The sequence below is a fragment of the Homalodisca vitripennis genome, chromosome 1 (assembly GCF_021130785.1).
Source record: "Homalodisca vitripennis isolate AUS2020 chromosome 1, UT_GWSS_2.1, whole genome shotgun sequence".
Taxonomy (NCBI): Eukaryota; Metazoa; Arthropoda; class Insecta; order Hemiptera; family Cicadellidae; genus Homalodisca; species Homalodisca vitripennis.
The window spans coordinates 237632971-237647775 of record NC_060207.1 but is presented as its reverse complement, the minus strand read 5'-3'; the positions used below and the strand labels follow the sequence as shown (position 1 = coordinate 237647775).

The window sequence follows — 14805 nt, the reverse complement described above, 5'->3', positions numbered from 1 at the left end:
GATTATGACATTTTATTCGTTGTGCACCATCTCACATTTTGTAAAGTATCTTTGGAGTTATAAAGAAAGTTCAATATTAATATAATTAATTCGATATAATTTCTATGTTTTGCAGATATGTTCGGATATAAAACGACTCATTAATTCGGATATAAAACGACTCATTAATTCGAAGATAATAGAAATCAGAACCGTTCCGAACTGAGGTCGCTATCAGCCGCATGTACAGGGTTTGTCAGGAATGTTCGGGATTTATCGGTACTGCTCGGCTCTGCCCCCACTCTTTCTCTCCGCCTGTCACGATCACCCCATTGAACACAAACGGGAGGAGCTCGTTTCGGAGTCGGGACAGAGTGCCGAGTGTGTGGAGTGTTTTGGTGTTTTGGATGTCGGGTATTTAAATTTGTAGTAGATGCTATTATTTAACATGATAAAATTTCAGTATGTCAAGTCAATAATGTGCATAAATGTACCAATTATTTCCTTTTTGTTATTTCAAGAACTGAAGGTCTTTATTTAAATTACAGTATGCAATGTTATTAAAATTACTTAACCTCTAAAATTGCTCTATAATGCACTTTCGGTGTATCAGATTGATTCAGCTAGTAGGGTCACATGCGGTCATACCGAGTAAACAGTTACCCAGGCAAAGATTGTCCCAGATGAATTCTGCAAGATCATTATATTCTACATCCAGTCTAGGATTTAGAAATAAACAGAATTTATGTAACATGAGATATCAACTTCAGAAGAGCTTTAACTACACATCAAATGTTATGTTCTTGTTGTTTTTTAATAGTCTGAAAAACATTCCAGAAGTTTTAAAGAGACACTCAGTGAAGATTGTACAGAACTGTGTCCAAAGTTGTGAGTATGTTTTGGCCCACAGAATTCGGAGAAGTCATCAAATGCTGTGTTTGTACTCAACTCTGTGGGGTGAAATTCCTTTGTATCAATTTGTTCGTAGATTAAAAGCTCAACTTCAGAAACGTAAACATTTGTTATTGTTAGGTTCAGGTTTTGTTTCTGCCTATGATTGGAATAAGGAACGCATACCAGATGAAGATATATTAAAGTAAGTTAAGTTATATTGAAACAATAAATAACTTAGATTAGAATTGTGTTTGGTTACAATTACTCATCTAACATAAAAAATCAGAAAACATTAAACTAAATTTATTGATAGATCAATTCTAGCATACTAAAATAACTAAACAAAAACGATAGTATAAATGTCTTTTATATCATGAAAATCAATATTTGACCTATGCCTGGCATTATTTGACCAAACCAATATTATTTAACCCTGGAAGCGTAAAACGACTCATTTAGTGTCAATCGTGTAACTTCCACAGTGCGATCAACACTTTCTGATTCGTATTTTACCAATAAAGGCATTAACAGTCAAAGAACTTTATTTACATCTCTGAGCCTCCTATGAGTTATTTTAATGTTTAGGGATCTATGATTTTCTTTAACCTGTTTTATAGTTGACAATTTGTATGGTTTTCACAGATTTGATGTTGTGATTTTGTTGTTAGCCTCTGAGCAGCGGAGATTGTTGCTAGAAAACAAATACTTTTATTCTTTCTAAGTGGTAAGTTTTTTTATTCGGATCAAGTAAAGTTTTATCAACATTATAATACCTCAAAATTGCGATATTCATGACATTGTGGAATCTAGTATGACTGACTTTGTTGAATCTGAAATAGAAGTATTGCATCTTGTTTTCTTTTTTATTAATTTGAAGTAAAAAGCTGTTCTTATAATTAATAAGTTAATCAGCTAACTTATTTAAAAGGGTAGATTAAACACTTTAATTTGCATGAGAATAAAATTTTATTATGGCTATTTAACTTCTTTTGATATTGTTATTTAATTGTTCTTAATAAAACTAAATGTAAATAATACGTTTAATATTCAATATTTGAATCAGACTAGTTTTTATTAGATTATTTTATTGATGCTGATGTATGAATAATTTTAGTTTTATTGTTTGGTGACCTGATACAGAATAAAAATGTTTTGAAATCCTGGTATATACCGTACCGTAACAGCTGGTTTCACAGAATGTATCAGTTAATGTTCTTTAGAGGTTTTTATTTCAAATCATTACAGATGTCACAAATATGAACTACACAAATTTCGGAAGTGCCCTTTAAGAAAATACAACTGTATGATTATAGTACTACTGAGATTGTTGTTCTTGCTTTTTACATACATTGAATTGAGTGGTGGAATGGAGCGTGTTTTTTATTGTTTTGAAATATTAAAATGTTGGTAATCCTCTAAAATTATTGTAAGTTATCAACTTCACTTTTTTATTACTGAAATATATTACAAAGTGAACATTTCCTTTTTTTTAGTCTTGAATTACATTAAGACAAAATAAACTAAAAAACAAAAATATCAAATGAACCTAATACATTAATCCTTTGTTCCTATCTATTATTTGTTGATACGTGATATAGGTAGGTTGCTTTCTGATTGTCCTGCAATAGCAAGGGAGTGGTATGCCATCTTTGGTAGTTTGGATAAGGGTGGTGAATTTCCCCAGGAGGACCTGATAGGTTGTTTGTGGAACTGTTGAAATCATAGACTGGTAAGCCTCATGGTGTGCTTCCGGGGTGCGCAAAAGGCCCTTGAGGCTTAAGTGCATGGCAGTAGGCCGCCCCATAGAAGAAGGTATAACCAGCGCTAACATGATCTGGGCTTGAATTGATGTACTTCATATCAAGGGATGTTTTTCCCGTCAGAAGTACCTAAATTCTCGCAGGATGGCGTCGAAGCCTGTACTGATTGCCAGGGGCATTTATTGGTGCTTTCCTGAACTCAGATCACTCTGGCACGGAAATTTGGATTATAAATGTGTAGTAAAACAATTAATTACCAAAATTGTTTATAAAGTATTTATTTATAAAGAAACTATTACCATCTAGTGACAATCGATATTTTAATTATCAACAAAAGTATGCCATACCATACATAATGGTAACTGGCCTCGCTAAGGTTGTATGCGAAATTTCAAAATTTGCACACCCCTCAGGAATACAAAAGAGAAATAGTGCTAGTCTACTAAGTGATAAGATTTCATAGGTCAGCCAAATCTCATGAATGGACATGATGCACGTTGTATTTAAAATCAGCCTTTTGTAATTTTTTTCATGATCCACTTATTGAAAATATCTGCACAACTACACAAAACATAACTTCCAGAGCCTAAAACCATCCCTGTTCAAAGGTTTGCCTTAAAAACTATTTCTAAGTTCAGTATTCATTTACTAAGTTTAACTTTCACAACTTAATCCGAGACAAGAATATTAAACCATCTACAACAGGACTTACATTTTAAATGTTTCAATCTCTAAACCAGCGTAATTGTTTAATGAGTGAACCTTTTTAAATCAGATTTGCGGCATTGTAGTAAAGACCTCTAATTGTTGTACTTTACTTGACCTATCCTCTCATTTAAGATTTCCTTCTTACTCCTTGCAGGCCATCCCTATGACATGACAAAAAAATGGTAGTTACTTCAAAAAGTAGATTTTTAGGGGCAGTAATGATCTAATTTTTATTGGTTTACCTGTAATCATTTGGGAATTATCAAGCCTGTGCGGAACTTTATTAACACCCTGTGAATGTATCTGTGCTATATAACACGGCCTGTGGGAATGACGTCACAAAAAAGCCCATATCATGAAACCCAATATGTCCTCTGCACAACTTTATGAAAAATTTCAATCCTATAGCACAATTTATTCTCAAGGTACAACCCTTGAGTGACAGGCTTTGCTAAAACTCAGCCAACCAACAACGACAGACCTATAACCCAAGAAGACGTCGGTTTACTTAGTGAGAGAAGGTCAGACGCCACCCTGGAGGAAGGCGACTGTTACCATTTGTAGCGTTGAACACAGATTCAAATTTTATGTGAAGTCAAGTTAGATTTCTCCTTGTTCTTCATCCTAATTTATTACAATATTCTCATTGGTTGCTGACATGCATTTGTGTACTTTAGGTATTCAGCAGAGATGAGCCTAGTAGAGTTTTTAAGAGACAAGAGGAAAGCTTGTCTGAAAGGCAACAGCCGACCTGCTGATTGTACCTGTTCCGTGTGCTCTGCAACTGATTCAGGTTTGTGCAATGGTGATCAAGAAGCGTTAGATCAAGTTTTTAGCTTTCAAAACATCTTGTGTTCAGGTCAAATACATTTTAAGTTCTTTCTCAATTCTTTTTTAACTACAATTTTCATCATTGGAAGTTCTGAATTTGTTGAAATATTTGCCAATTTTTTTATGTACTGTATACAAATAGTTAAATAGCAAATAGACTTTGCCAAAGTTAATTTTATTTTCTATTTCTCGGAAGAAAAATTGATAAGTGAAAAAAAAACTTTAACTAATATTAAAGAATTTATTTACTTCAGGAGCTATTTTAAAATATCTTATCATTGATATATTGGATGTAGTAGATAACTGTGGTTATTACATTGTAAGTTCTAACCGTAGATAGTCTTTACGCAGAGTGGCAGTCATTCGTAGAAGAAGATGATATTGTGGTTTGGAAGAGAGAAGACATCAATCATCGGGGCCAAGGTCTTTACTGTTACAAAAGTATGTATCTTAAAAATCTTGTGATGAGTTCTAATAATTAGATCCTTAAATATATTAAGTCTTCTATGTATCCTGATCTAAAACTACACTGATCTGATCTACTTCATTCCAAGCTGATCCAGACATAATCTAGTTTTGTTTCTGATGGAGAAATGTAATGGTATGTAAAACTGAAAAAAATCTAATGGTTATGGTCTAAAAAGATTTACTTTGGCGGTTAAATGTTGTTCTGACATTGTATTTATTATTATAGAATTAGATTTGTTCACTCACTAAAAAAAATAAGGTACTTCACTATGTCATAGAAATTTGAAATTCGAAAGATAAGTGAGTTTTGTAAATATTAACACTAATTTGATGTTCATGCCTATTTTCAGGATTACAGTTATGTTGATTTTATTAGTTTTTATATTTTTATTAATTTTAGAGAAACAAAGTGCTTCTTCCACTTCCTCCAAATAAGAAATATGAGCAGTACTGAGTTTGTCTTGTAAGTTTTACTCTTCAAAACTGCTCTTACGAAGGAACACCCTTGTTAGTTATTCTCGATCCAAGCTTTTTCTAAGAACAAAGTTTTTCTATGTAGGACAAAGAAAAAGATCTAATATTTACTGTGTCAGGCTAGTGTTTTACATTCAAATCGTTTCATTTTTTACATAAACAAATGCTAAATGTTAAAATCTAACAAAAACTACTTATAATATACATGATTCTTCACCTGATATGAAAAGCCATTACCTCATATTTTTGTTCCAGTCTAAATTTATTTTTACTAATAATTTACAAATTTCTGATAATTAGTTCATTTCTTGTAGTGAGATTTATACTAAAGAAATGTATAAAAAAGGTACAACTAAGAAGGAATTGGATATAGATCAAATGAATAACTCTATTTATTGGTTAAAAAGCTTTAATTAACTTGTAGTGTTACATTTTAGTTTCTTATAATTTGCTTATTTGATAACCACCTTTTACTGCCATTAGCCAGTCTGTTTAGGACATTTTATCAATTTTTATTACTGGACATATCAGTGAAATGATCATTCAATTAGATTTTTTACATTATTTTCAATTTGTTTAGCACTGAGGAGCAGGAGCACTTTGTCTATAGAGGACTCAGAATATATCCAAATAAAAAATATAAAAAATTATAATATATATTGCATTTGGATAATTAATGAAATATTTTATTACACCTAATAGTGATGTGGGTAGCACTAAACTTTCATGTCAGAATTATAGTTTTCAAGCAGTTAAATGAATTAAACGTTGTAGTGTATGCGCGATACGGAGATGTGACTGCATATGACTTCCTGGAGGCTCAGGTGGACCTGGAGTACAGGCAGTCGTGGGACACTCATGCGGTGGACTTGAGGCTCATTGACTCCGAGCCAGCAACCAACAGTGATGTCATCTACTGGGAGACCAAGTGGCCTGTGAGTTACAGTTCTCCATTCTTCCATAATGTAATATTTACTGGGAGACTGAGTTGTCTGTGAGTTACAGTTCTCCATTCTTCCATAATGTCATTTACTGGGAAACTAAGTGGCCTGTGAGTTACAGTTCTCCATTCTTCCATAATGTCATTTAGTGGGAGACTAAGTGGTCTGTGAGTTACAGTTCTCCATTCTTCCATAATGTCATTTACTGGGAGACTAAGTGGCCTGTGAGTTACAGTTCTCCATTCTTCCATAATGTAATATTTACTGGGAGACTGAGTAGTCTGTGAGTTACAGTTCTTCATTCTTCCATAATGTCATTTACTGGGAGACTAAGTGGCCTGTGAGTTACAGTTCTCTATTCTTGCATAATGTAATTTACTGGGAGAATAAGTGGCCTGTGAGTTACAGTTCTCCATTCTTCCATAATGTAATTTACTGGGAGACTAAGTGGCCTGTGAGTTACAGTTCTCCATTCTTCCATAATGTCATTTACTGGGAGACTAAGTGGCCTGTGAGTTACAGTTCTCCATTCTTCCATAATGTGTGGGTTGGTGGATTCCTATAGGGAAATTCAATTGTTTGGGCAAATTTATTTTTTATTTGTTGACAAATACTTTTAACACTCTAACCAAGTTCAATTTAAAAATGTAGGTTATCTGCATTTTCTTTAATCCTCCATTTGGCAACTTCTATATGGGCAAAAAAACCTTAGAGTAAAATGTTAACAAATTTTATAACTTATGCATATTTTACAAAATGTATTACAGAAATTCTAATTTTACTTCTTTTTTTCTTTATCTGCATAATATTCTACACATTGTGGCTATTTGGAATTTTTGTTAAATCTTTTTTTAACTGCTAAAAAGTGTTTAAAGTTAAATGTTTGATAAAAAAACGTTTTCCCGGTTTTCATTCTTCTCATGCCAACACATAGTATAACATAACATTTAAAAATTTTAGTAACTGATTCTAAAACTACATTTCATGAGGAAAAAATTATGTGCTACAATGCATATATTAAATAGGTCCAGTATTTTTTGCGAATTGTTTACAAAAGGCTTGCATCATTCACAAAAAACCGGATCCTCCTAAGAGATTTAGCATGGCTGGAGTACTGAGGTTAACACTCTATATGCTATCAAACTATTGTTTATTATTATTGTTACGAGTCCTTATGGTTAGTTACCCTTAAAAATTAACATAAGTAATATTATCTGAATAAAGAAAAATAAGTAGGTAATATTTTCTTTGTGCAGGTAATGAATAAGTTGATTTAAAATTTGTTACTTATTATTAATTTATTTGTATTCAGAATTTATATTTATTTCATTGGAAAGTACTTAAATTTATTTAATTAGAGCCGCATTTTCATTGTAAGTGATCAGATAATATCTTGATAAGTGGAAAGTGTTTACATCTTGAATTGTTTGGTTGATTAGCTCTGGCTTGTACACATTTTATTTAAATCAGATTGTACAAAAATTAAGCAGAAAACTTGGAACATAATTTACATTTTGAAAGATGGATTGGACTTATATCTCCACATAAATTAAGCACAATTTTTCTTGTATGAACAGTCATACAGAAGAATATTAGGTGTACAGTATCCGCTTTACATGTAGGAATCACTAGTTTATACAATGAATTTATTCCAGAAACTATTCAGCAACAGAGACTACGTGTTCAAGCGTCGCTATAGAATAGACAAGAAGAGGAATCTGATCTACTTAGTGAATCGAATTACAGAACATCCATCCTGTCCCGTGGTGCCATCCAAGCAGAGAGTCTCTGAGTACTGGTCGTACATGATCATTAAGCCACAGACTACTTTTGACAAGGTAAGCACTCTGAGGAAACTTGACAGTATTAAGTGTATAGTCATTTATCTTTGATATGGCAAACTGTGTTTGCCATTTTAGTTAATCAGAATAGATTATAATAAATTCTCTACGGACAATTTAGAGGTGTGGTGTAATTAAATTAACCCTACCCACGCCATAGAGGGATATATCTTTCTGTTACCTTATTATAACGTACCTTTTATCCATAATATACTGTGTTTACGACTCTCACACTAGTTATATTGAATTAACTGTCACATGTTTTATTCCTTTTTTGCTTTCTCTATTTTAACAGTTTGTTGATTTTTTTAATTATTTATTTTTTTTTTTGTTAGTTTTTTAATTTACTCGTAACAATGTTGGTTGTGTTGCAGCCTGGTATAGAATTCAGTTTGACTTACTTTGACAACCCTGGACTGAATGTGCCTTCCTCGCTCACTTTCTGGGTGACTGTTTCAGGTAGGTTTCTGCGTATAAAAATTAATTTGTGACTAAATAAATTGATGAAAAAACTGAAATGTATTTTAGACATAATAATTGATTGCTAATATCTGATCTCCTTCCACTCTAGATCAAAGTATTTTATTGTGAAAAAAATTTGAATAAATTTCCAAATGAGCTTTTTAAATTTGGAACACTTGTTACCAAAGATCACTGTTTTCAATTTGTATACGTACAAACTACTGTTGTTGTCTTGATTGCTACTGAGGGTAGGTGTGTGCATATACCTCCAGCTCATTTGAAACTCAAATTTCACTTATTTGAAGCCTCAATTATTTTAAAACTTTTAATGTTCATAAACATATTATTGCATATCTTATTTGAAGATAGTTAGGGCAAATTTCTAACTATGATTTTAAAAGATGAGACAGGTCACCTGTGTGGTGTGTATAGTGTTTATACCAAGTAACTTTAACACTTTTTCTATACAGTACCTTTTAATTTGATGTTAAATAACGCAATTTCCAACTTTGAAAAATGTCAAGTTTTTAGTCGAATTTGAAATATGGGAAGAATGGCAATTTAATTTATGGTCAGTTCTAAGAAAAGTCGCTGACTCTTAAATTTATATATTAATTCCATAAGAATTTATACATTTTAAATCCCAGTTTTAAATTCTATTCCAGTACTTAAAAATCTTAGACATAATCATGGAGTTTATTGACTGCAAACCAATCATCAAATATAGTACAACATATTTAAGGTGACAGTTGGATTGGTAATTTTGGCCAAACGTTAAAAATATTATTCTTTTGTTTCTGTATTTTTGATTCCAATAGCTAATAGGTTAGATTGAAGCATTTCATGATTAATGCAAAAACAATGAGGAAATATTCTTCGTTTATGTTGTAGACTCCATTAAAGGTAACATGCATACTATAGCATAATTCTTTGGGCCTATATTCAGATCTTGGATGTTTTTGAAGTAAAAACAAGTTTTTTTAAGTTTCCACTGACAGGACCTCAGAAAAAATGGAAACCTTTACCATTTCAAAATAATGGGAGAATGTACTAATATAAGTTCAATATTGTGTTAAAATTATAATTAAAAGTCTATAATATTCTCTAAATGTGTATACTTCATAAGTTTTGTCATTCTATTTTGTTTTCATTTTGAAACAGTCCATGTTTTAATATTATAATGCTATGAATTTACATTCAAAAATTATTTTTTTTAAATTTCTTCTGTGGAAAGAAGAGGAAAGAAAAGATGCACGAAATTTGCAAATTGTCATTTTTATATATAATTTTTATTTCCTGCGGTTATATTTTAACCCATTGGCCTACAACTACGAGTTATCTCGTAGTATGGAAAAAGGACCCATATGTACAACTACTAGTTATCTCGTAGTTGTGTAATACGTTAATAAAATCCAATATATATTATTAATACAAACAAAAACATAAAAATTAATGTTTGTCTGTTAATCTACATTACTTTATCTATTAAAAAAAGGTTTTGTAAACGAAATAAATTACGTCATTGATGAGAACAATAAAGTATAAACAATGCAACAGCCCGAGGTCAGCTGAGAGCAGCGGACAGCTGTGTTGCCGTCTACATCGCAATTCAGTAGCTCTAGTTGCCGGTTCGCGCTAACAAGGTTATGTTATTGTTTACGTTCATTTTATTTTGAGTTTCATAATGAGTCAAAAACGTATAAGAAGTGATTTTGAGATTAATAATGTTTTGTATATAGGGTATGTAAATAAGAGTGGTAAATTTTAGTATACTAAACAATGTGTAAGTTAGGCTGAATTTTTAAAAAATCGCAAACATTTTTATTTCATGTTTAAAAAAATTTTTTTATAGCAAAATTAACATTTGTGCCCTATTTTTGCATAAAATGATGCAATTCGCGTTTTTTTTATCCGAAAAGTGACGATGATTTTTGATACACAGGGACCAAAATATTGATTTTATGAACGATCTAAACGAAAATTTGCGAGATCCTGTATTTGATTCAGACCATTGTGCTTTAAAAATTTGTTTCAAAATATATAATTGTAAAATTGTGTATTAAAAATAAAAAAAGGTTTTTCTTAAATAATTTTTAAAGATGTCTATATAAAAGTCAGTGTAAATCTGAACAATTTAGTAAAAGTTTTATGTAAATATGTTAATATTTACTATTTGTACGGTTATTTATCTAATAACACAGAATTTTTAAAAGCATCATAAAACCCCCAGGGAGCCACGCCGAAACATGTATTAAGGGCCCAGGGTACAAAGTGTTAAATCAATAACTAATACAACTACTGCAAAATTAGCTTATCACTCTCTGTTTGAAACACACCTTAGATATGGACTAGTGGTGTGGGGATGAACCTCAGCAAGTAATCTCCAGAGAGTTTTGGTGTTGCAAAAGAGGGCTATAAGAGCCTTATCAGGGCTAGGCTTCAGAGAAAGTAGAGAAGCATTTATAAATCAAAAGTTCATGACTGTAATAAACCTCTACGTAAAAGAACTTCTAATGTAATGCTGTTGGACAATCTTTGACACAAAGTAGAGATCTTAATACCTACAACACCCGATATAGCACAAGATACCATCTCCCAGCTCTCCCAAATGTGAGAAAAAATCCTCATAAATTGGCATGAAGCTGCATAACCTACTGCCAGAGGAAAATAAGACGTCTCTCCGGAGGAAGATTGAAGAATGCCCTTACTGATTGGTTAATCAGCAATCCACTCAAGCAGTGGCTGAGTTCCATGAAAGAAAACAATGAACTACTACTTAAACAATTTTGTTTTTGTTTAAATTACCTGACACCATGTCAATACTTAATGTATTTGTATTTGATCTGTAGGTATGCCGGACTATCTGAAGAAATTAAGGCTAGCTGCTCTGGGCGTAGCAAAGCGGCGTGGGAATGCGCCAAGCCCTCTAGCTAGCCGAGACAGCAGCGTGTGCGCGGTTGAAGCTGCCATGACCCTCGCGCATGTTCAGCAAGTCTCCTCAACCGCCACGCTACTGGAGAGCCTCAGAGCCACGCTCTTCTTGTTTTAACAGGTCAGTTTTAGATTTTCACAGAAGACTTTGGTTTGTTTTTCATATACTCCCCAGCTGACTTTATGACTGCTATGCAAATGTTCCATTTTTCTTGAACGAGAAATCATTCCACATAATTGTACTTTCGTTTTGAATACTTTTGATCAATCATAGAGCACTTCTAGAAATTGAGAGTTTAAAACATTCATTCAGTCCATAAATATTTTATTTATCTAAATTACAGTTTGGTTTCAAATTTTGTATCATAATATGTGGGCACTAATTACAGAAAATTTTGCAAAAAATAAAAACATTTCAGTAAACATAATCACAGTATCAGTAGAAAATAAGAACTACACCAAAATTTTAATGCCCTTTTGTTAATGAATTGCTGCAATACTATTAACTATTAGTAACTAAAAATAGATAACAATAATAATAAGAATATAATTTTTATTCTCACCAAATATTAATATATATGTATGTTTTTTTGCTTTTGTTAGAATTTATTGCTCTAAATATAAATTCTAGTTTTCAACTTGTTTTTTTAATGTTTTTAGAGATATTAATTAGTACCTTACTATCAAATATGGATTTAAATGTGGATTTCATGTTTGAATTTCAAGAAGGAATGATATTTTGTAAGTAACGCACTTGCTTATTCATTTTGTTTTTCCTCAATCAGCTGGCTTTAAGTTAAATCTGAGATGATTAGGAGTTTAATCATTTGAATGAGTTAAAATGAGTTCATTTTTGTTTCAGACAATTGAGCAGTATGAGTTGTTTCTTCTAGTCATCATCAAGTCATTATAACCCAGCATTTATTCAAGTTGGTGTTAATTTCCAACAAAAAAAATGTTCCTTACTGTAACAGTTATTATTCCAGATGTACAAAATAAACAGTCCGTGAAATCACATGTGAATTTTTCTGATTCATTTCACTACAGATGACGAATGTTTGTGTCATGCATAATATTGTTTTATCATGTTTTAATTTTAAAAGTAACTTTTACAGATAACATAACTTATATTTGATTTATGAAGACATTTTGATTATTTGTCTTAATTGCACAATTATAATATTCTAAAATAAATAATGTTCTGTTGTGTAAACAGAATACAAGTGCTTGCCTTATTGATTCGTTTTGGGGTAACAAAGTGGTATTTGTAAAAATAACGTTAGAAAGTAGTTTGTATTAGTAGTTTTGTGCCATAAAGCAGAAGAATTGAAAATCTGTAAAACTGTTCTTACCAAAGTACGATAGTGTTATTTTGCTAAAATATAATATTGCCTAAAGGTAGCAAAATATTGGTACTGTAATGTTTGAGCATAAATCTAACAATTAGAAATATTTATTGTTTAACAATGCTGTCTCAAATATTTTATCAATAACTAACTGTACACTCCATAATGTCAGTATTACATTATTTTACCCAACAACTAGGATTACAAACATTATGGCCAAACATTGCCACGAAATATATTATTACTTAATTTAATAATACTAAAAATATCTACTTAATATATTAACGATTATCTTTGCTGAAGAATTATCTAATTATTTATTTGTCAATTCAAATAGTTTTCTAGTATTCAAACCATCTTCGATAGAAAGACTGGACAGAGAAAAATGGAATTTTGTTTTTTGTCTTGCCATTATTGATGTGTTCTTTTCTAAGCTCCAGTGTGTTTGTTTAAATTCGTGTTGCAAATAACTTACATGATTTGCAGTTTTATTTAGTGAAATTTTGAATGTATTGTGTAGTATTTATTTTAAATATATAACAATAAACAAATACATCATATTATCATATTTTACATGTTTTAGAGCAAAAAACGTTTTAGAAAAATGATTCATCTTAAGTTATATCAATATGCATACTTTTTCTGGATTTATATACAGGGCCTCTGAAAAAAATGCTGGGATTTTTTAACAGCTGTTATTTAAAAATTATTCAAGATAATTAAACAATTTATCATCAGATGGAAGAGAAAAGAACATATTTTATTTCATACCTTAATACGTTTTGATGTGACCTGTATTTCTAGTTCTGCAAATACAGGGATGCTACAGGTCAGGGAAATCAGGGAAGTCAGGGAAAAAAACAGGACTGGAAATCAGGGAAAAGTCAGGGAATCCGGTCTCAAGTCAGGGAAAAGTCAGGGAATTTCGACGTTGGTCAGGGAAAAATATAAAATCCCTTTACACAAATAAACTTACCGCCGCCGCGCCGAGTCCAAGCCTGCAGACGATGCCAAAAATCCTGGGGATTGCGTTGAAAAATTTGGTCTGGAAATCAGGGAAAAGTCAGGGAATTTCATTATTGGACTCCTGTAGCAACCCTGAAATATCAAAGTGGTATTCGATTTCTCACAAAGTGTAATGTAGCATCTCTGGTGTCATATTTACGATTGCTTCCGAAATTCGCCCACGTAGATGTGCCAAATTACGTAAATTTATAGCATAAACAATGTCTTTACGTAACCTCCCCAAAAAAGTCCAAAGGAGTTAAATCCAGACTCCTAGGAGGCTAGAGAATGGGTGCACCCCTGCCTATCCAACAATTTGGATACTTGATGTCTTAACTGGACTTCGTCGGACAATCTATTTTGGGCTTCTGATGCAAGATTGTCAGATTTATTCTATTTTGTCATCACTAGTTTTAGCCGGCCAGTTGAATGTCCTTTCAGTACACTTCCTGTGTAATGAAACTGGTTAAACGATACGATACTCGAAAACGACACTGCTCACTAACAGTTTATATTAACACTGTGCCTTCTGTTGCGCCGTAAACAACGTACTGGCGACTGGCACCAGGGGTGTTGGTCACAATAGCATACTGCCGTTGCACAGCTGTTCTGTGCATGCCAAGGTCAATGTTTCCTCCCATGCTACAAGGAAAACAAAATGTAGTTATTTCAACTTCAATTTGAGGTTTAAATCGTTAAGATATCTTGAATAGTGTTTAAGTAATGGCCGCTCAAAAATCCTGGCATTCTTTTTCAGAAAACCTGTATACATACATATTAGTTTTTACGTTCTTAATTAAATTTATAACAATTTAGTTGGCATGATCTTCTCCCCCGAATAAAATAAATAATTAAAAACTAAATTCATTCTACGTTAATAGTTAAAAAAAATTAAAATAGCAATACATGACAATGTATATTAGTTGGATACTGTTTAGTATTTTGATAAAATTCCATTTCAAAGTTAGAAAGAATTTCCTGCCAATAGAGATTGTCCAATTGCCAGTTGTTGGGTTAATCTCATATTCATCACTTGGTTGTCTCACTAACATTCTTTACACAAGAGTTTTTGCTCTTTTATTCACATAATCTTTCATAATATTGTGTACATTTAAGTTCCTATGATGTATTGTGTATCATGTTTAATTTATTACTCTTGGTCTGC

The 14805-nt window shown here is 31.9% G+C and overlaps 1 protein-coding gene across 2 annotated transcripts; it reads left to right on the top strand.

Moving 5' to 3' along the window:
- Positions 1–337: 337 nt before the first annotated feature.
- On the top strand, positions 338–14510 carry LOC124353191 (stAR-related lipid transfer protein 7, mitochondrial-like). Of its 2 annotated transcripts, none has more exons than XM_046803065.1 (8): positions 338–1075; positions 4019–4134; positions 4524–4613; positions 5889–6049; positions 7711–7893; positions 8271–8355; positions 11208–11410; positions 12152–14510. In XM_046803065.1, the coding sequence occupies exons 1-7, from the start codon at positions 573–575 to the stop codon at positions 11405–11407; spliced, it is 1338 nt and encodes a 445-aa protein (XP_046659021.1). In that variant the 5' UTR covers positions 338–572; the 3' UTR covers positions 11408–11410; positions 12152–14510. The 2 variants fall into 2 exon arrangements, with proteins under 2 accessions (XP_046659021.1, XP_046659020.1); XM_046803064.1 differs by having other exon boundaries at positions 4509–4613.
- Positions 14511–14805: the final 295 nt, after the last annotated feature.